Genomic DNA, 20,677 nt, shown 5'->3' on the forward strand with positions numbered 1-20,677 from the left:
ATATCATGATATGGATGCCAACATTACACCATGAATTAAAAATGGCTGCCTCCTTTTAATTTTGGCCCACACGTGTTTACTTGAAAACTTGTCAAATTGTAATTTTTCTGAGTTTTTGATGAAATGTAACTTAAATTTGTTAAATGTTTTCTTTTCATAGGAAATTTTTTGCCAAGGTTTTTAAAAATAAAACCTTCTAAGACTCATTTCATGAAATTGTATGAAATAAAGAATTTAAGATCCTATGTGTATTTCATAATATTTTGTAACTGTGTTCACATCAAATATTTGGTCAAGGATACAATTTTACAATGTCTGAGATCTGTATGGGTAACTCTGAGAGATAAGTTTTAGGATGACTTCTATACAGATGTTTACACTCTATGTGTTTTATAAACACATTACCATTTTTGTGTAATTAGCTTCATATCAATACACTGAATGTAATGTACACATTTATTATACATGTTACATATTTACTCTATGTAATGTGTGTGCTGTACATCTTCTCTTCAATGTATGTTTTGTGTACACTGTTCATGTTTTGTGTACACTGTACTTGTTATGTGTACACTGTACATCTTTACTTAATTGTATGTTTTGTGTACACTGTACAGGTTTTGTGTACACTGCAGGTTTTGTGTACACTGTACATGTTTTATGTACACTGCACATCCTCTCTTCATTGTATGTTTTGTGTTCACTGTACATGTTTTGTGTACACTGTCAAGTTTTGTGTACACTGTTCATGTTTTGTGTACACTGTACACATTTTGTGTACATTACATATTTTGTTTACACTGTGCATGTTTTTTGTACACTACATATTCAGTATACAATGTATGTTTTGTGTACACTGTACATGTTTTGTGTACACTGTACATCTTCTCTTCAATGTATGTTTTGTGTACACTGTACATATTTTGTGTACACTGTACATCTTCTCTTCATTGTAAGTTTTGTGTACACTGTACATGTTTTGTGTACACTGTACATGTTTTGTATACACTGTACTTGTTTTGTGTACACTGTACATCTTCTCTTCATTGCATGTTTTGTGTACACTGTACATGTTTTGTGTACACTGCATGTTTTGAGTACACTGTGCATGTTTTGTGTACACTGTACTTGTTATGTGTACACTGTACATGTTTTATGTACACTGTACATATTTCATGTACACTCTACGTCTTCTCTTCATTGTATGTTTTGTGTACACTACATGTTTTGTGTGCACTGTATGTTTTGTGTACACTGTTCATGTTTTGTGTACACTGTGCATGTTTTGTGTACACTGTACATGTTTTGTGTACACTCTACTTGTTATGTGTACATTATATATGTTTTGTGTACACTGTACATGTTTTGTGTACACTGTTCATGTTTTGTGTACACTCTACTTGTTATGTGTACACTGTACATGTTCACTTCATTGTATGTTTTGTGTACACTGTTCATGTTTTGTGTACACTGTACTTGTTATGTGTACACTGTACATGTTTTGTTTACACTGTACATGTTTTGTGTACACTGTACATCTTCTCTTCATTGTATGTTTTGTGTACACTATACTTGTTTTCTGTACACTGCAGGTTTTGTGTACACTGTACATGTTTTGTGTACACTGTATATGTTTTGTGTACACTGTTCATGTTTTGTGTACACTGTACTTGTTATGTGTACACTGTACATCTTTACTTAATTGTATGTTTTGTGTACACTGTACATGTTTTGTGTACACTGTACATCTTCTCTTCATTGTATGTTTTGTGTACAATGTACAGGTTTTGTGTACACTGCAGGTTTTGTGTACACTGTACATGTTTTATGTACACTGCACATCCTCTCTTCATTGTATGTTTTGTGTTCACTGTACATGTTTTGTGTACACTGTCAAGTTTTGTGTACACTGTTCATGTTTTGTGTACACTGTACACGTTTTGTGTACACTACATATTTTGTTTACACTGTGCATGTTTTTTGTACACTACATATTCAGTATACAATGTATGTTTTATGTACACTACATATTCTGTTTACATTACATGTTTTGTGTACACTGTTCATGTTTTGTGTACACTGTACATGTTTTGTGTGCACTGAACATGTTTTGTGTTTACCGTTCATGTTTTGTGTACACTGTATATTTTTTGTATACACTGTACATTTTTGTGTACACTGTATATGTTTTGTGTACACTGTACATTTTCTGTTTACATTATTTGTTTTGTGTACACTGTACATTTTCTGTTTACATTATTTGTTTTGTGTACACTTTATTGACTCTGTGCAATGCTTATTGTACACCACTGTACAATATTTTTTATACATTGCATAATTTATGTTTCCTGTTCATGTTCTAAATACTTTGTATGTTTTGTTTACACTAATTGTGTTCTGTATACATTGTATTTCACACAATCTATGTTCTGTATGTTTTTGTACATTGTATGTGTTCTATATACATTGTATGATTCATGTACATTGTATAATTTTTGTTTACAGTGTATGTTATATCAACACTGTACATGTTCTATGCACCATCAATAATTTGTGTACAATGAACTTGTTCATTATAAATGGCATATTTGTTTACACTGTTCATGTTTTGTACTACAATATGTCAACACTGTGATGTATAATACACTCTAATACATTGTACACACACTTCTGTTTGTGTGTTAATGGTGCAGATCTCTGTACATGTGATAATAGTGACAGTTCTGTTGTATGTAGACTCTCAGTAAACAAATAGATTGCCAACATTGATATTGTTTGTTTTCTGTGTGAACTATTAAGAATTTATCTATATTTCGGGTTTTAGCCCACCATCATCAGATCCATGGTCTGTGGAGCGTTGTCCCTTCATCTGTCCGTAAACATTTTTTGTTATCCCTAATTCTTGAGAAGTGTGGGATGGATCCTTCTCAGATTTCATATGTAGGTTCCCCTTTGTTCCTAGTTGTGACATTTTGATTTTTAGACCGATCAAAACAAAAGAAAATGGCTGACAGGCGGCCATCTTGGATATTCACTTTGAAAGTTTGTTTTCCTATTTCTAACGAACTCAGCAGAGAATTTTCTCAGATTTCATGTGTATGTTTCTCTTGATTCTTTGTTGTGCCTGTTTGGTACTGATCAGAAAAGAAAATGGTCAACAGGCGACTGTCTTTTATTTTGATTTCGAAAGTTTCTTTTCTTCACTTCTTGAGAAATACTGAACAGATTTTTTTTAATTTTATGTATAAGTTCTCTTAATATGGCCGAAAGGCAGCCATCTTAGATCTCGCCTAGTAAAGATTGATATCGCTATTTCTTAAGAAATACTGAATGGATCTCTCTCATGCTATCCTGAGATAGATTATCTCAAGATTATGATCACTGTTTCTGCAAAGGAATGTTCAAATTTATTATCAATACGAGCAAATAAAGATCAAACTATAGTGGGCGCCAAGATCCCCGGGATCTCTTGTTATTGTGTAACATCTCTATCAGTAAATGCCTATCAGTCTATATGCTGCAAAATTGTACCAGTAACTGGTTAGTGTGTTTTGCCCTCTAAGTTACATCGTCATTCATACATGTTACAACTATAGATAATATCCTAGACATTTCAATGATTATCTCCTCACGATGAAGGTCGCGATATTTTTATTATTATCCAGTCAAACATCACAGCTCAGCGGTGATGGCACCAGCAGCGATATGGTGTCATGCCAGATGTTTACATCTCTATAGAATTGATGTCCAAGTGTTTATATTTATGCCAATGAGCCACTTTCAAGTAGGTCAATTCTACAATTAGGATGAAATTAAATAGTAGGGAGACATGTATTCAAATATACTATCTTTGGTACTGACCAGGTAACGTCACTCGATTGGAAAGTTCGTGACCGGTGATGCGTGTTCACAAAGGTAAGGAAACTCCTAGTACTTGTTGCAAACACTCGGATAAACTTACAGTAAGTGTTGTCGTTTCCTTGAGATGTACTGTGTGATGTAGACTACGAAAATCACATATTTACGATTAAGATATCTACAAGTTCCATTGCGTGTATTCATATATGACAACTCTTACCCAATACCTACTACAATATTCTGGAAAAGAAAAAGTCACTACTGCGTTTGTCTTAATGTAACATACATGTACATGTATGGAGAGAATGAATATGTCCCCAAGGATATATAAATGTGTCAAGCTCCATTCACGAGATTTGTAGTACGGCGTTTCCCACGAAAATCAGTATTTTGCATCCCGATCCCTACGGTGGACTATACATTTACTTAATTAGTCCCAAAGGTTAACCGCAACCATACGTTTTAATTCATTAGAATAGTGGCACGGTTCAATATGGAATATGCACGTGAACCTATGATATTTTCAATTATATATATATATATATATAGATATAGATGTGTGTGTGTGTGTATGTGTGTGTGTGTGTGTGTGTGTGTGTGTGTAATGAAATTTATTGCACCTCCAAATCAAGATTTAACATTTCTTTCGACCAGTTTTAATTTTCCCCAGGTTTCCTAGGTTTCAATGTTTAATCCCTTAGCTTCACTAATGAGTCCAACAGCTATGTGGTGCAGTTAAATTCAGCTGTATCAGACTCTAAATTTGTATTGAAAGGTGTTTTCACCTGTGTGTCTTTTGTACAATCTTCATATAAGAGCATTTTTCAGATAGATAGCGTCGACTGCAAACAAGACATATATAAAATCGCGGATAGCCAAAGTCGTTTGGACTGATTCTCCACGTAGGATGTTTTTATTGCGAAAAACAACAAGAAGCTATCAGCATGATAACGTCATCATAATCCAAACTTAAATTCAATAAGCCTACGGCAAAATATGTTGTTTTTTTGTTAAAGACAAGACGTCATCAATATACCTGAAAGTTATATAAAACGACTTTGCAAGGTCTTTGTTATCTGTTTTATCTGTTTTAATATGCTCTTTAAAAATCTGGCACGTATGAAAACAAAAACAAGTCATCCAGTAGTTAGTCTCCTTAAATATGTCTGTTAGAAGATCTTACCACCAAACTCGACGAAGATGTTTTCGACCAGAAACTCGATCATTTTTTTATGATTTCGTTCTTCGCATATTTCTTCTTTGATTTGGGCGTATTTTACACGAAATATGCTTCGGTATAGATCACAATCATAAACTTGCACTGTCGTTCACGTTTGTTGATGAAGAAAGCTGGTATAACAAGGGAACGAATTTACTATTAATTCCACTTCTTGAGTAAACCGTATCACAATAAGACTGTAACCCAGATTTGACAGCACTAAGAAGGGTGGTTAGTAGTTGTGACAAAGGCTTAGTTGACCATCTAGACGAGCCAGCAATAAAACGTTCTTTATATGGATTCATGTGAGTTTTAGAAATCCAATATAAACGGGGGAGGTCCGAATCCTTATCATAAATATGCAAACTAATGCATGTTACTCCCTTTAAACTACGCTATATGTACATAGGTATAATCATTATACAGCATAGCAACATGATAACCATAGTATTTTTAATGGTCATTGTATAAAAGAAATTTACTGCAACTATTACTAGAACATGATTGCTTTAGAAATTGGATTTGCAAAAAACATGACAAATTTTGCAGAACAGATAATGCAAAGATCAACTGGTTTGTAGAATATATGTATACAGCAAGCTGCATTCTTATAGGCACGATTGTATACTTTATTATATAGTATATAAATTATGCTGAATATATTGTTGTATATGTAGAGTAAAAGGAATTTTGTGATACTTTTTGTAAAGAACAGTTGAAAGACATGTATTGTCTTTGTTAGAGATCATCTTATTGTATAATACAGGTTAAATGGAAGACACGCCTGTTGTTATTGTCTTTGATACAAAATATCTCTAAACTTCCTACACAAATGCCAAATGCCATGTGGAGCATAGTGTGTTTACCATACCTAATCTCTCATACACAAATTCTGTAAAGCTCTGTAGTGAAGTGACAGAAAAGGTTCGGATTCCTTCGTGAAAGTGTGGAACTCAAGACAGTTTTGTCATAAAGACATAATGTACATGTTAACTTCGAAACTTCCACGCCAGTTTGTGGAAACCAATACATTCCACCTTGAAGTCATTGAAAAATCCCAAATTTCACTTCCCTAGTATCCAGTGTTGAAACCAAGACGGTGTGGCCAATAAGTCATGTTTATGAAGCCGAGACTTCATCCTCCATGAGACCAGGACTGCCGGATCAAGACTGTCATGAAGTCACGATGAAAACTTCTGAACTGCTTCAGTCTTTCAACCCTTCTGCGTGAACATCTTAAAGTCAAGATGACAGGAATATCAATCATTAAGTAACTCTAGAATATATTGTTGTAAGTCGGGCTCATCGCGTGGATGTCAACACGGCTGGACCACTCAAACTTCGCCTTCTCCCGAAATCATGCGATAAACTGCGATGTTTCTTGGCATTTTCCTGAAGAGGATTCGGCATGAAAGGCAAGAACCGTAAAATTTTGGAATTGCTGTACTTATCAAACAAAATAGGATTATAAACTTCATATCCCTCACTGAAGTCTGAAGCAGTAGTGGCGGATGAACTGGTATCGTCTGGTGTAGCCCAGGCCGCGATTCCTCGCTCTTCTCTGGAGCCTAATGAAGAAAGGTAACATTAGATGGTATTCGATTACGTATGGTTTAATTCGCAATAAAAATACCAATTAAAAAGAAATTTTGGTTTAATGATGTAGTTATAAAAGAAGAGAATAAAGTCATCGATGCTTTCATGTCGACACCTTAAACCTATCAAATATACAGACGGTTTAGACACATTTTGATCCAAATATTTGCTTAAACCACAAGGAAATCACGCTGGCTTCCGTTACGTTGCCAATACCTAAAATATGAAACAATGTTCAATACTAAGGCTATATACTGTTGTAAACACGCATCCTTCTGAAACCTGCTAATGAGGAATGAGGACGAATGGATGTTGGCGACATCATTGCTTTATTCATCATGATATTATTGTTTAAGTATCAATGATTGATGAAGCCGTGAGGAAATACCTGGAATTGTGTTGTCAAGGAAACAAGCGAGGACACCACCAGCGAGGTTTGGGTTGCCTAGCAACATCGTGATGACGTCATCTGCTTCTTTATTACCTGAACAACATATATATTGTGAAAGTAAAACGATGATATGATTTCTTAGGACAATTGTAATATAAGCCTAAATAATAGCTTACTCGACTAGACAGAATTCCTATTCACATATATCATTGTCGACGGTAGTGAGATAATAGCCATGACATAATTGTATTGTGTAAAAAGCCAAAAACTGGTGAAATGCGGTCAAACTAGTAAATAAGTAATAAAAAGATTTGCAATAAAAATTCTTTAACTGTACAAGGTAAATAAAGATGTTTCGGTAACTTTACATCGTGTGATTCAAGTAGGCCTACGACAGCCGCCATGTGAATTTAAAGCAAAGTATTCAGTTTGTCTTAATCTATTCTAAAATTTGTACCAGACGATGCCATTCATTTGTGTGTCTTTTGTACAATCTCCCAGACATTTTATTTGTGACAACATTCAGGCCATAATTGTTTCACCTGTGTTTATGACGTTTTCGTATTCTTCCACCCAGTGTGGGATCATCAAGCCAACCAGAAGAGAGGTTCCGATGATCGCGAGGTTCCGAGTAGACGACAGATCTACAGACTTAAGATTGGACAGGACAACACCATTGAAGACACCAAACATAACGATGAGAACGCCTCCTAATACAGGATACGGTATGGTGATAAAAACAGCGGATATTTTCCCGATGAGTCCAAACACTATATAGATGATAGCAACAGTGATGAAAACCCATCGGCTTCCAACCTGAAATAGAAAATTAACCAATCAAATTGCTTGAGAAGACACGTACTGATTAAATAAGCTGACGATCGGTTCTCCCAAACGTTTCAGAATTGGCTACATGAATAAGTAAAACACCAAATACAAAATTTCATTTGGAAAAAACTACGGATATGGTCACGGTACCAACTTTAAGGGATAGAAGGTTACAGATATACATAGAAATCACTTGAGTGAAAGATTCTCAGATTCCATGCTCAATCCCGGCCCTTTGTTCCAAAAGCTTCAACTTATTGCACATTTAAAGAAGGATCCTTAGCGAACTCAAAACCGTAATCAACGTAATTCCATATATCACAACTATCAGGGTTTTGTTCACGTTTGGCATAGAATCGTTGTTTGAACCAAAGAGAATTTAATGGATACGTTTTGACGCACCTTTGCAGTTCTTTCCTATCTTGGAGGTTAATGTTGATTTTTACTTTATTACATTGACATACCCTCGTTAAACCTATTGCTCCAATGTTACCGCCATACGTTGTTGTGGCGTGACCACACCCAACTGCTCCTGAAAGGGCGCTACACAATCCTTCAATGGCGATACCGCGATTAACACCTTGAGCAGGAGGTGGTGGAACATTGCAAGTGGCAGCGCATGCGTAGTAGTCACCTATTGAATCCAATATGGAAACAATCGTTGCCACGAGGAAACCAACAAACGCTGATATGCTGAAGCTTATTTTCCCAAACTGACCTAAAAGAGAAGGCTTGTGTAAAGTATAAAACTATGTCTTGTGTATTATACAAACGTCCAAAGCTATGATTTTCTGAAGGCAAACATGAACTGGGGAAACTGTACATTTTCCGTGTTACAGGAGGGAAACCAAATGTGATGACAAGAATAAAAGCGTTCCGTAGTATCTGGTTTCTCAAACGTATCTGCCTTTCCTGCGTGGTATTTCTCCTACTTTCTGTATGGTAAATGACATAAATCATGTTATCATTGTGTATTAGGAGAGAGTAATGGAAACCACTCTGTACCCGACGGGTACTTTTAGCCTTACCAGGATAGGGAAAGTAAAACCAACTGGCGCGATTGATGACGTCAATTCTTGCATCTGTCCTAGAATAATAGTCCTGACTGTCCCTGGCTGTACTGAACGCCCCGGCCGCCGTTAGTATACCACAAAGAAGCCACCCAGCCAATAGAGCGATCAGTATCTGTATATATACATAAATAGTAAAAACACAAACTTAAAAAAAAACAAACAAACAAACAAAAAAAGGCGTAAAATTTGCTAACTTGCATAAATGAAGCACTGGATACCTAAATATATGCAAGTACTATTTATCTGTTAGAATTACCTCCCTTTTTTTGAACATACCACAAACGATACTGTGATGTGACCGGCTCCCAACTTTGATTTGATTACGTCGAATTATACCTACAGTTTTACTAGATTTTATTTAATAATTTACTTTGTAAGTTATATGCTGATATGGAGTTGAATGCTTTGGTTATACAGATATCTTGGTACCGGAGAAGAAAGTTACAAGATATTTCACTCTCGCGAAGATAGGACAAGATATACAGTATTGCATCTAGGTTGGATTCTTACTGTCTTTCCTTATCACAAAATATGATCGAAAACTGAAACTGAAACTTCAATTTCAAATAATCAAGTTACACATTCATACATACCAAAACTATATTTTGGCACGGTTTCTCACTTTGGTTCTCCATAGAGACACCTACACCTACCTACTTCACACGTTACTTACAGCGAACACTTGATGTAGAGGATAACGGATCACGTGACATCGTTTTTTCCTTGTGTACACAGGTATCGGCATCTCTCTCTTTGCGAGGTATAACGACAGTATAATAGCAATGGCACATGTCCTGAAATGTAATTTATTGTGCAGCGTCATAATTCCACATCTGGTAACTGTTTCTATGTTTTTCTATCATAGTTTCTCTGCAATCACATTAGCTATATTTGATCTAATTAACATCAGTGATAATTCATTATAACCTCACAGCAACTGCTACATGTATACGACTGCTGTTTGCGCCTTACATCAAAGAAATGCCCCAGTGGAACTGCGTGAACTTTGTGATGTATATAACATGTATACGACTGCAGTTTGCGCCTTACATAAAGGAATTGCCCCAGTGGAACTGCGTGAACTTTGTGATGTATATAACATGTATACGACTGCCGTTTTCGCCTTTTGATGTAAATAACATGTATACGATGTATGTATATAACATGTATACGACTGCCGTTTTCGCCTTGTGATGTATATAACATGTATACGACTGCCGTTTTCGCCTTGTGATGTATATAACATGTATACGACTGCCGTTTTCGCCTTGTGATGTATATAACATGTATACGACTGCCGTTTTCGCCTTGTGATGTATACGACTGCCGTTTTCGCCTTGTGATGTATATAACATGTATACGACTGCCGTTTTCGCCTTGTGATGTATATAACATGTATACGACTGCCGTTTTCGCCTTGCGATGTATATAACATGTATACGACTGCCGTTTTCGCCTTGCGATGTAAATAACATGTATACGACTCCTGTTTTCGCCTTGTGATGTATATAACATGTATACGACTGCTGTTTTCGCCTTACATCAAAGAAATGCCCCAGTGGAACTGCGCGAACTTTGTGATGGACTTGACCATGTAAATACCGATCAAGAGGATGGTCGGAACAATGGTGATAGGTCCGATAAATCTCAGCAGCACTCCAACCAATCCCGTGGCTCCTATCAGGAAGTGTATGGCACCAGCAGCCAATAGGCTGCCTTGTAACTAAAATGTACAAAAAATGTAATTAGCTATAAACTCCATTTATTTATTCATTTATTTTATATGTGTATTTCATCTTAATAACAAGCATAAAACTGATACATTATCAATTACTTTCCCTGCATTAAGACTGATTTCGAATTATGCAAAAACCTGGATACATATTGTATGAGGCATACTTTCAAGAAATCCATTTTTGTCCTTTTAAATAAAGTGTTTGAATTACCATACAGTGTACTGTGAGTTGTTTCTTCATTTTAACATGGAAAAGAACAGCTGTCTATCGAAGGTCGGAAAATCCGTAAAAAATCATCTTTCTTTGCTTTTGTTTAAGAGTGAATTTTGAATTATTGAGACTTGTCGGAATAATTGTGTCCTCACGTTCTCATTTCCACTGTTAATGCTAAATGCTGGCAGTGATAAAATAGAAGGTACCATATGGTACTTTTATACTTGTATATGACAGTATTCATACCCCTTGGACTGCCTGTAGAATGGTTTCCTCGGTACCTTCAGGGAACACCGTCTCTGTCATGTTAGTGATGTTGTTGAAAACTGAAATGGAACCTCAGTCTTAATGGATGTTTGTAGAGTTTAATTGTCAGTTCAAGATAGGAATCACCAGGTAGCCCGTAAACTGCTTTCAGATATGTGATATCTTTGTAAAATTCTACCAGTACTGTTACCTGTGAAAGGCTGTGTGTTGTTACACCTGTCTTTGTCTATATCTGCCATGGCCAGTAAGGGCGCCACATAATCCGGTGTTGCTCCCTGGTACAGCGGTAATCTGTAAATGCATTTGTGACAATTAACGAAACACATCTCTACTGAAAGTACATCAATGCATAAGGCAATAGAATTAAAAGGAATGTATGTGTATGGAATACCAGAATCGGCACAAAGCCACACAGAAATAGACGTTAAAGGAAAAGGTTTGGATATCCAAAATACGCCAAATTGAAACTGAAGGCCGCAACAGTCTAGAAGACACAAAAGCAGTTTTAAAGGCAACCAAATAAACTGACGTGATAATATAACAAAAGAAAGTACAGATTTCCACTAAGTACAGATTTCCACGAAGTACAGATTTCCACTAAGTACTGATTTCCACTAAGTACTGATTTCCACTAAGTACAGATTTCCACGAAGTACAGATTTCCACTAAGTACTGATTTCCACTAAGTACAGATTTCCACTAAGTACAGATTTCCACGAAGTACAGATTTCCACTAAGTACTGATTTCCACTAAGTACAGATTTCCACTAAGTGCTGATTTCCACTAAGTACAGATTTCCACTAAGTACAGATTTCCACTAAGAACTGATTTCCACTAAGTACAGATTTCCACTAAGTACAGATTTCCACTAAGAACTGATTTCCACTAAGTACAGATTTCCACTAAGAACTGATTTCCACTAAGTACAGATTTCCACTAAGTACAGATTTCAACGAAGTACAGATTTCCACTAAGTACTGATTTCCACTAAGAACTGATTTCCACTAAGTACAGATTTCTACTAAGTACTGATTTCCACTAAGTACAGATTTCCAGATTTCCACTAAGTACAGATTTCCACTAAGAACTGATTTCCACTAAGTACAGATTTCCACTAAGTACAGATTTCCACTAAGTACTGATTTCCACTAAGAACTGATTTCCACTAAGAACTGATTTCCACTAAGTACAGATTTCTACTAAGTACTGATTTCCACTAAGAACTGATTTCCACGAAGTACAGATTTCCACTAAGTACTGATTTCCACTAAGAACTGATTTCCACTAAGTACAGATTTCTACTAAGTACTGATTTCCACTAAGAACTGATTTCCACGAAGTACAGATTTCCACTAAGTACTGATTTCCACTAAGTACAGATTTCTACTAAGTACTGATTTCCACTAAGTACAGATTTCCACTAAGTACTGATTTCCACTAAGAACTGATTTCCACTAAGTACAGATTTCCACTAAGTACTGATTTCCACTAAGTACAGATTTCCACGAAGTACTGATTTCCACGAAGTACAGATTTCCACTAAGAACTGATTTCCACTAAGTACAGATTTCCACTAAGTACTGATTTCCACGAAGTACAGATTTCCACTAAGTACTGATTTCCACGAGGTAGATAAATTTCCACGAGGTAGATAAATTTCCACGAATCAGTATGACAGCAATGACGATATCGATTATCCTTATTGAATTTCCCGTTACTAGACAACAACCGTTTTGTTTCTCCAACTTTTGTTGTTTACATGTCGAGGTAGATTTACTATTCTAGGATTGATAAATTCTAGACAATCTCACAACACGTGGTTTTGCGTCATGCGAGACGAAGAATCTTGGGAGTGATTTTTCTAAACAGTTAACAACCGTCATGTTTACATTTTGCACTTTCACTACTATAAGATCTCCAGATACATGTTCATATACTGTGATATCAGCGATCATTCATGGTGATTTGGCCACTGTACTGACAACAGATTTCCTCTCCGAAAGCACCAATATCATTGTTAATGCTGCTCGAATAGTCTTGAGGTGTTTCTTTTGTTGGTGTTGTCAGGGATGCCGCATATTTGTCCCGACGACAGACTATTGGTAGTCCGTGTGCCGTTTTCAGCGGTGTATTGTGACTGTTCAGGAATGGTAAATCTGCATAAGAAGGGCTGTGGAGCCATTACTTTACCTTATTCCCAGTATGATCATAAGAAGGGCTGTAATGCCATTACTTTACCTTATTCCCAGTATGACCATAAGAAGGGCTGTGGAGCCATTACTTTACCTTATTCCCAGTATGATCATAAGAAGGGCTGTAATGCCATTACTTTACCTTATTCCCTAGAAGACCACGAGAACGACCGTAACGCCATTCATTTGTACCTTAGTCCCTTTGTGACCGTAAGAGGTCATCGCTACCAGATTTGTTGTTCGTTAAAACAGTCACAATACACCTCTGTAAACAGCCCACGGACTACCAATAGTTGACCTTGTGGTCAGGGTCAAAGTTGAAGGTCGTGCAGAACTATGGCGGCATCCCTAACTGCACCAAAGTAAGACACAGCTGTAGACTGTTTTGTATGTCATCGATCAGCATTGTGGCCAATTTACTGTCAGCTATCACTGATATCAGTGTATATGAACAGGTATCTTAAGAACACGTCGGTATTGAAAAGTGAAAGTACAAAATGTAAACATGACGTTTGATGACTGACTGTTCAAAGTTATTCTTCCGCGATATAATCCATAACGTTTATAACCATATAATCTAATGAGGTCGTTTTCCAGATGAACAAATATTTATTTTTAAAATAATTATACAAATTACAAAACAGAAAAGTAATGAAATGCTTTATTATTTCACACAAATCCGTTTATCAAGAATCTTGAAATGGCGGGAGCCGTCACAGAGGTGTTATTAGGATAACACAATGCACTCTGAGAGAGATTGCGCAAGAAGGGCTGTGACGCAATTCCTCTACCTTAATCTCAATGTGACCACAAGAAAGGCTCTGATTTAACTATTTCCAAAGTGACAATAGAAAGTATTATGATGTTTCCTCTTTACCTTATTCTCAATGTGACAATAGAAAGTATTATGATGTCTCTACTTTACCTTATTCTAAATGTGACAATAGAAAGTATTATGATGTCTCTACTTTACCTTATTCCCAACGTGACCATTAGGAGGGTTGTGATGCCGTTCATAAACAAGGTTGAACTAAGAAGTCTGGCCTTGAAGTCTTCATTGTCCTCGGCACACACAACCTGGGCCACTAACAGAGACACAGCCAGTGACGTGGACAGGGACAACAGGGCTTGCTGCAGAAAATATGTAAACGACACACTGAATTAAATGAATGGACTATGTCCAAAATCTAAGAGGAGGAGGGCTTATTTTAGGAGCAAATGTCTGGATGGTGTGTCGTTGGATTGCAAAAATATTCAATAATTTCTCCGTACGAATTGCTTGCCTGTTTGTACCGATTTCTTCAGCCTGTGTTAGCTTTTCTAGGTGGCAGAGGGTATTAAAACTTACTGATAACTTATCAGTAAGACAAATTCTAGAAGTTATTTTAGTCTAATTCCATCAATTCATCTTCAAACTCTTTGAACGATCATAAACGCTGCATTACCTGTAACGCAAAGAGAACGGTGAGATGAATTGGTACGGGGTCACTGATTTTGTAAATGAGCCCGCCATCTTTCTCTTCATCCGTCGTGACGTCATTTACATCTGTGATAGTGATAGCCGGAAGAACGTCATCGCCATTGTCATCATCACCAGGTTTAGTACCGGATTCAAACGATAACTTTCGTTTCTCGACATTGTTTGTTTCCAAATTAGGATACTAAAACGATACATCATCATTGTGAATATATAGAGAATATTTTATAGTGCCTTCAGAAATAACAAATATATTTCACAAGAGTGTCTAATATTTAAGTATTTTTCACGAGTGCGCAACACGAGTGAAAGATACAAATAATGTTTGACAAACGAGTGAAATTCACTTATTCTATGTACATGTAGTACATTTTCACAAACAAAACAGTCCATTTACTGGCATATTTAGGGCAGAAAGGACAAAGCTGACTATGTTTATAGCGGACACTACTCATGATAACTACAAAATATTGTTCGATTTTTAAATAATTAAAAATATGTAAACACAAAAATAGATTTCAATGTAAAACTATGTCACTACAGACAAAATTTGTTGCTAAACATTCTGAGAGTTTAAGCTGTGAGAAGTTACTATGTGGCTGACAATATGGCGGCAGTCTAAAGCTGTCCATGTTGAGGACACGAATCCTCTTGAAATGGTTAATTCTACTTTCAAGACGTTTGGCTGGGGATTGGGTTTACCATGAAAATGAAGGTCAGGCTGCTAGTAAACAAACTCTTCAGATTTCTGACTTTCTGATTTGTCAGTTTTACGAGATGATTTGTGTTCTCTCTTTACAGCGGTGTTAGTCGGCAAAGGTGTTCGTTCAATTTGTTAAAAAAAACAAATATGTTATTTTTCAGAGAAATATAGCACTTTCATCCATAAGATATTTTTCTGTGTTTCACTTGAAAACATGTAATGAAACTCATGGCTCGTGAGACAACCAGGTTAGTGGTGACTGTAGAGTGGGGTAACTAGATTACTGGTGCTTGATAGTGAGACAACCAGGTTAGTGTTGACTGTAGAGTGGGGTAACTAGATTAGTGGTGTTTGAAAGTGAGACAACCAGGTTAGTGTTGACTGTAGAGTGGGGTAACTAGATGAGGAGTGAAATAGTAGGACAATCAGATTAGTGGTGGCTGTAGAGTGGGGTAACTAGATTACTGGTGCTTGATAGTGAGACAACTAGGTTAGTGTTGACTGTAGAGTGAGGTAACTAGATAAGTGGTGTTTGATAGTGAGACAACCAGGTTAGTGTTGACTGTAGAGTGGGGTAACTAGATTAGGATTGAAATAGTAGGACAATCAGATTAGTGGTGGCTGTAGAGTGGAGTAACTAGATTACTGGTGCTTGATAGTGAGACAACCAGGTTAGTGTTGACTGAAAAGTAAAACAACTAGATAAATGATGATATTACTCTATGACCAGACCAATGAGACCAGACCAGACCATGCTAAAAAGTATGTTCTCATACTTCCATACATTCCTACTGCTTGGTAAAAACTAGTGTGTTAATGTGTTTTGTATTTGTCGATCTTTAGATATACACTATAATGTAGTAGTATGTAAATGTAATTATATTTGGCTGACGATAATATCAGTTTTCCACGCTTAACCGCAGTTATAGAACTGTTTAATATCATTTCCTCGACTCGGTAAATTTTGTTGGTCACACTGACATCTTTTAAGATGGATGGCCATGTCATAACTTTTAAGTGATGTGTGTCTCTTATCTGTAGATGTCTACTGAGTCGTTGAGATTGGTGAGGAACTGTTGTAGTCAAAACAAATCTCAGATAAAGAAATCTATGTTGAATGTTGACTTGCTAATAAGACAACCAGATTAGTGATGGTTTGGCTCCATACTTAGTCAGATTAGTGGTGGCTGTAGAGTGGGGTAACCAGATGAGTGGTGGCTGTAGAGTGGGGTAACCATATAAGTGGTGGCTGTAGAATGGGGTAACCAGATTAGAAGAGACATGATAGTAGGACAATCGGATTAGTGGTGGCTGTAGAGTGGGGTAACCAGATTAGTGGTGGCTGTAGAGTGGGGTAACCAGATAAGTGGTGGCTGTAGAGTCGGGTAACCAGATTAGTGGTGGCTGTAGAGTGGGGTAACCAGATCAGTGGTGGCTGTAGAGTGGGGTAACCAGATCAGTGGTGGCTGTAGAGTGGGGTAACCAGATTAGTGGTGGCTGTAGAGTGGGGTAACCAGATCAGTGGTGGCTATAGAGTGGGGTAACCAGATTAGTGGTGGCTGTAGAGTGGGGTAACCAGATTAGTGGTGGCTGTTGAGTCGGGTAACCAGATTAGTGGTGGCTGTAGAGTGGGGTAACCAGATTAGTGGTGGCTATAGAGTGGGGTAACCAGATTAGTGGTGGCTGTAGAGCGGGGTAACCAGATTAGTGGTGGCTGTAGAGTGGGGTAACCAGATTAGTGGTGGCTGTAGAGTGGGGTAACCAGATTAGTGGTGGCTGTAGATTGGGGTAATCAGATTAGTGGTGGCTGTAGAGTGGGGTAACCAGATTAGTGGTGGCTGTTGAGTCGGGTAACCAGATTAGTGGTGGCTGTAGAGTGGGGTAACCAGATAAGTGGTGGCTGTAGAGTGGGGTAACCAGATGAGTGGTAGCTGTAGAGTGGGGTAACCAGATAAGTGGTGGCTGTAGAATGGGGTAACCAGATTAGAAGAGACATGATAATAGGACAATCGGATTAGTGGTGGCTGTAGAGTGGGGTAACCAGATTAGTGGTGGCTGTAGAGTGGGGTAACCAGATTAGTGGTGGCTGTAGAGTGGGGTAACCAGATTAGTGGTGGCTGTAGAGTGGGGTAACCAGATAAGTGGTGGCTGTAGAGTGGGGTAACCAGATTAGTGGTGGCTGTAGAATGGGGTAACCAGATTAGAAGAGACATGATAGTAGGACAATCAGATTAATGGTGGCTATGGAGTGGGTTAACCAGATTAGTGGTGGCTGTAGAGTGGGGTAACCAGATCAGTGTTGGCTGTAGAGTGGGGTAACCAGATCAGTGGTGGCTGTAGAGTGGGGTAACCAGATTAGTGGTGGCTGTAGAGTGGGGTAACCAGATTAAAAGTGACTTGATAGTAGGACAATCAGATTAGTGGTTTTTTGTGGTCATTAGAATATTGTACAACCTGATTAGTTTTAAATACATTGTATGAAAGCGAGGGGGATTGACGTTGTTATATCGTACCTAACAGGCGCATTGTTTAGGTCGTAACTTGTATTACTGGTTTCAGTATGGCGTTCGTATCTATAACACGGCTCTACTGATAAATGTCACATATAACTTACATAGACATCCACAGAGAAAACATCAACAACATACACTGTATTGGAATTGTCTTCACAAGGTGTGAATACAGGACTTTTACATTTGTAATTGGTATGCATGTCATGCTTAATGTGGTCACAAAGTGCGCTGGAACAGAACTGAATTTTTTTACATAGAATATCTTCTGTCTGTGATATCAACAACACCTTGCTGTGTGTTCTAAAGCTTTAATCCACAGTCGTGGCACAACGATGATAAAAGACAAAATCACCTGGTCTTGTGTAGTTTTACTAACTACGAAGTGTATAATGTATAATGGTGGTTGCGTTAAGCAATTTTATCCATTACTTTAATCAATCAAAACAATCAATTATAATAAGATAGTAAGAGAACTTTTAGCAGATGTCACTTATGGTTAGTTTACTTCCGCCGGAAGGCGGGGATGATTTTAGATTCGTCCTGTTAATAGCAATTTTATCGACGTTGATACAGTTATGGTAACGCGCCACGCACAAAATAAAACGTCCGCACATCGTGTAACGTTGAGGGCACATCGCACATCGTGTAACGTTGTGGGCACATCGCACATCGTGTAACGTTATGTGACCCACAATTGTATTTTGAAATAAAAATTGCCAGATATGTTATATTACAGCAAGCGTTTCACCGTGTCAACACTGCGCATCGAATAATTTTATTCAAAACTGTCGTTGGAAAATTATGAATCGAGAAGAGGGGACATCTTGTAACAGACACTGAAAAAGCTTAATCAACCTCGTGAACGAACATGTGCGGAAGAAATTACATTGGCTGTTTCCAGTCACTAGGTTTTGGTACTGGAGAGGATTATTGGTTTGCCATCATTACCTCCAGTTATAACATTTAGTTAGTTTAGAATATATATCACGTTAACCCTCAAATGTGATTGTCTAAAATTGTTTAATGGTGTATCTTACTCCAGTGTAAACCTCGAGTTCTAATTCGTCCGGAGGCGGTTTATATGGATTGCTGTCTTCTCTGTTGTACTTTATCTGAAGGATGATTGAGGGCTCGCTTATCATCACAATTGGTATTGTCCTGATCAGGTTTGTAAATGAACGTGTGAACAAAAACCCTCAGAGCAATACAAGATGAAACGAACTATCACTGAGTGGACTGTAGATACAAAGGAAAGTAGATTTAAAATAGATAGAAATGTTTAACAATACTGACACCTACCGATCCGGACAAACACTACAGAAAGATATGGCTGTACACGGAATACAGAATACCGATTCTGGTATTGTCGGAGGTTTTTAAGAATCTTCTCGTTTTGTATTTTTACGTTAGAAATTGATTTTCGCATATATGCGTTAAATAAAAGGCCGAATCTTCGCACTACAGTTTTAAACCTGTGGGTATCATTCCTGTTGCTCCCAGTGTTGTTGACATTATATAAAGACACAAAAATCAATGATACAAAACTTCAACCCTAAAGGAGATTAATGCTGACGTCAATTCAGGAAACAGATAAATATACGATATATATACAGGGAAACGTCGAGAGAGAAAATGATCCGAGGAAACCCGTAAGGAATATAGAGACAACGTGGATTGTCACAGAATATGATAGAAACTGATATATGTAGGGAGTTATTTCTTCATCCAGATGTGACACCTTTCATAAATCATCCTATATAGCCCAGGGATATATAAATAATACAAAGTATTACGATCAGAGACAGAGCTTGGCATGTCGCATGCAAATATATTATATATAAAATAACGCGTTGGTGACCAGCTTACCACTTGTTGAGAACTTTCAGAATTTTCAAATGCAGCATTGGTGTTTCCCTCGGTGTGTGAAAATCGCTTCTTAATGGACAAAGGTACAACGCTACCATCAGTCGCCATAGTGTACACTGTAGTCTACCGTAACGCTACAAAGCTTTTAAAGTCCCGAATTTTGTGTTAAAATCCGTTGATGACTGAGGTGGTGTGGTGTGGCGTGCCCTGTATGTAAAATAGCTTTCAACTATCTGCACTATTTCAAAACAATTATTCAGCCTTTGAACCAGATCCAGTCAGACTTATATATCGGGATTGTCAGGAACACGGAGGGAAACAGATTTCACTGGTGAAACAGGGCTGAGAAAGTTAAGAACCATGGACAACACAGCTAAATATGTCTTCCGCTTTATCATCTGCTGTTTTCCATACTTTGAAAATACGTCACATTGGTCTGTAACGTATCTGTATACTTGCAAACGTTTTCGATACATGATAGTTTTTTTTATTAAAATGAAATTATATCTTCTTCCCTCTTTCTTCTTTCAAGAAAACACAACACATGATATCATTTCTTTTTTTATTAAGTATTTGCAAGTGACTTTTGATTACTATAGTGAAATTACATTATAATGGATGTGTGCATGTACATACGTATGTATGTATGTATTGTATGTAATGGGTGTGTGTGTGGGGGGGGGGGTGTTGTTGGAGAGGGTGTGTGTTTGTGTGTGGATGGGTGGGTGTGTGAGTGTGAGGATG

At 37.3% G+C, this 20,677-nt stretch overlaps 1 protein-coding gene across 1 annotated transcript; it reads right to left on the reverse strand.

Moving 5' to 3' along the window:
- Positions 1–6,379: 6,379 nt before the first annotated feature.
- Positions 6,380–20,041, reverse strand: LOC132558645 (solute carrier family 23 member 1-like). Its single transcript, XM_060223241.1, has 12 exons — positions 19,934–20,041; positions 14,820–15,035; positions 14,348–14,505; positions 11,372–11,472; positions 11,161–11,240; positions 10,507–10,688; positions 9,639–9,759; positions 8,921–9,077; positions 8,357–8,610; positions 7,607–7,880; positions 7,062–7,157; positions 6,380–6,645 (listed from the first exon to the last, which is right to left on the reverse strand). Exons 1-12 carry the CDS (start codon positions 20,039–20,041, stop codon positions 6,380–6,382), a joined length of 2,013 nt encoding a protein of 670 aa, XP_060079224.1.
- Between the last annotated feature and the right edge of the window lie 636 nt (positions 20,042–20,677).

The sequence above is a fragment of the Ylistrum balloti genome, unplaced genomic scaffold (assembly GCF_031769215.1).
Source record: "Ylistrum balloti isolate Yb309-2 unplaced genomic scaffold, AGI_CSIRO_Ybal_v1 Utg370806, whole genome shotgun sequence".
In the NCBI taxonomy this organism is placed as follows: domain Eukaryota; kingdom Metazoa; phylum Mollusca; class Bivalvia; order Pectinida; family Pectinidae; genus Ylistrum; species Ylistrum balloti.

Excerpts from the sequence above, each read along its gene's own strand:
- LOC132558645 (XM_060223241.1), bottom strand. The coding sequence starts at position 20,041 with ATGGCGACTGATGGTAGCGTTGTACCTTTGTCCATTAAGAAGCGATTT. Across the intron at positions 14,506-14,819 it reads CCGTTCTCTTTGCGTTACAG|CAAGCCCTGTTGTCCCTGTC; the intron begins GTAATGCAGCGT and ends TATTTTCTGCAG. Across the intron at positions 10,689-11,160 it reads TTCTACAGGCAGTCCAAGGG|TTACAAGGCAGCCTATTGGC; the intron begins GTATGAATACTG and ends TGTACATTTTAG.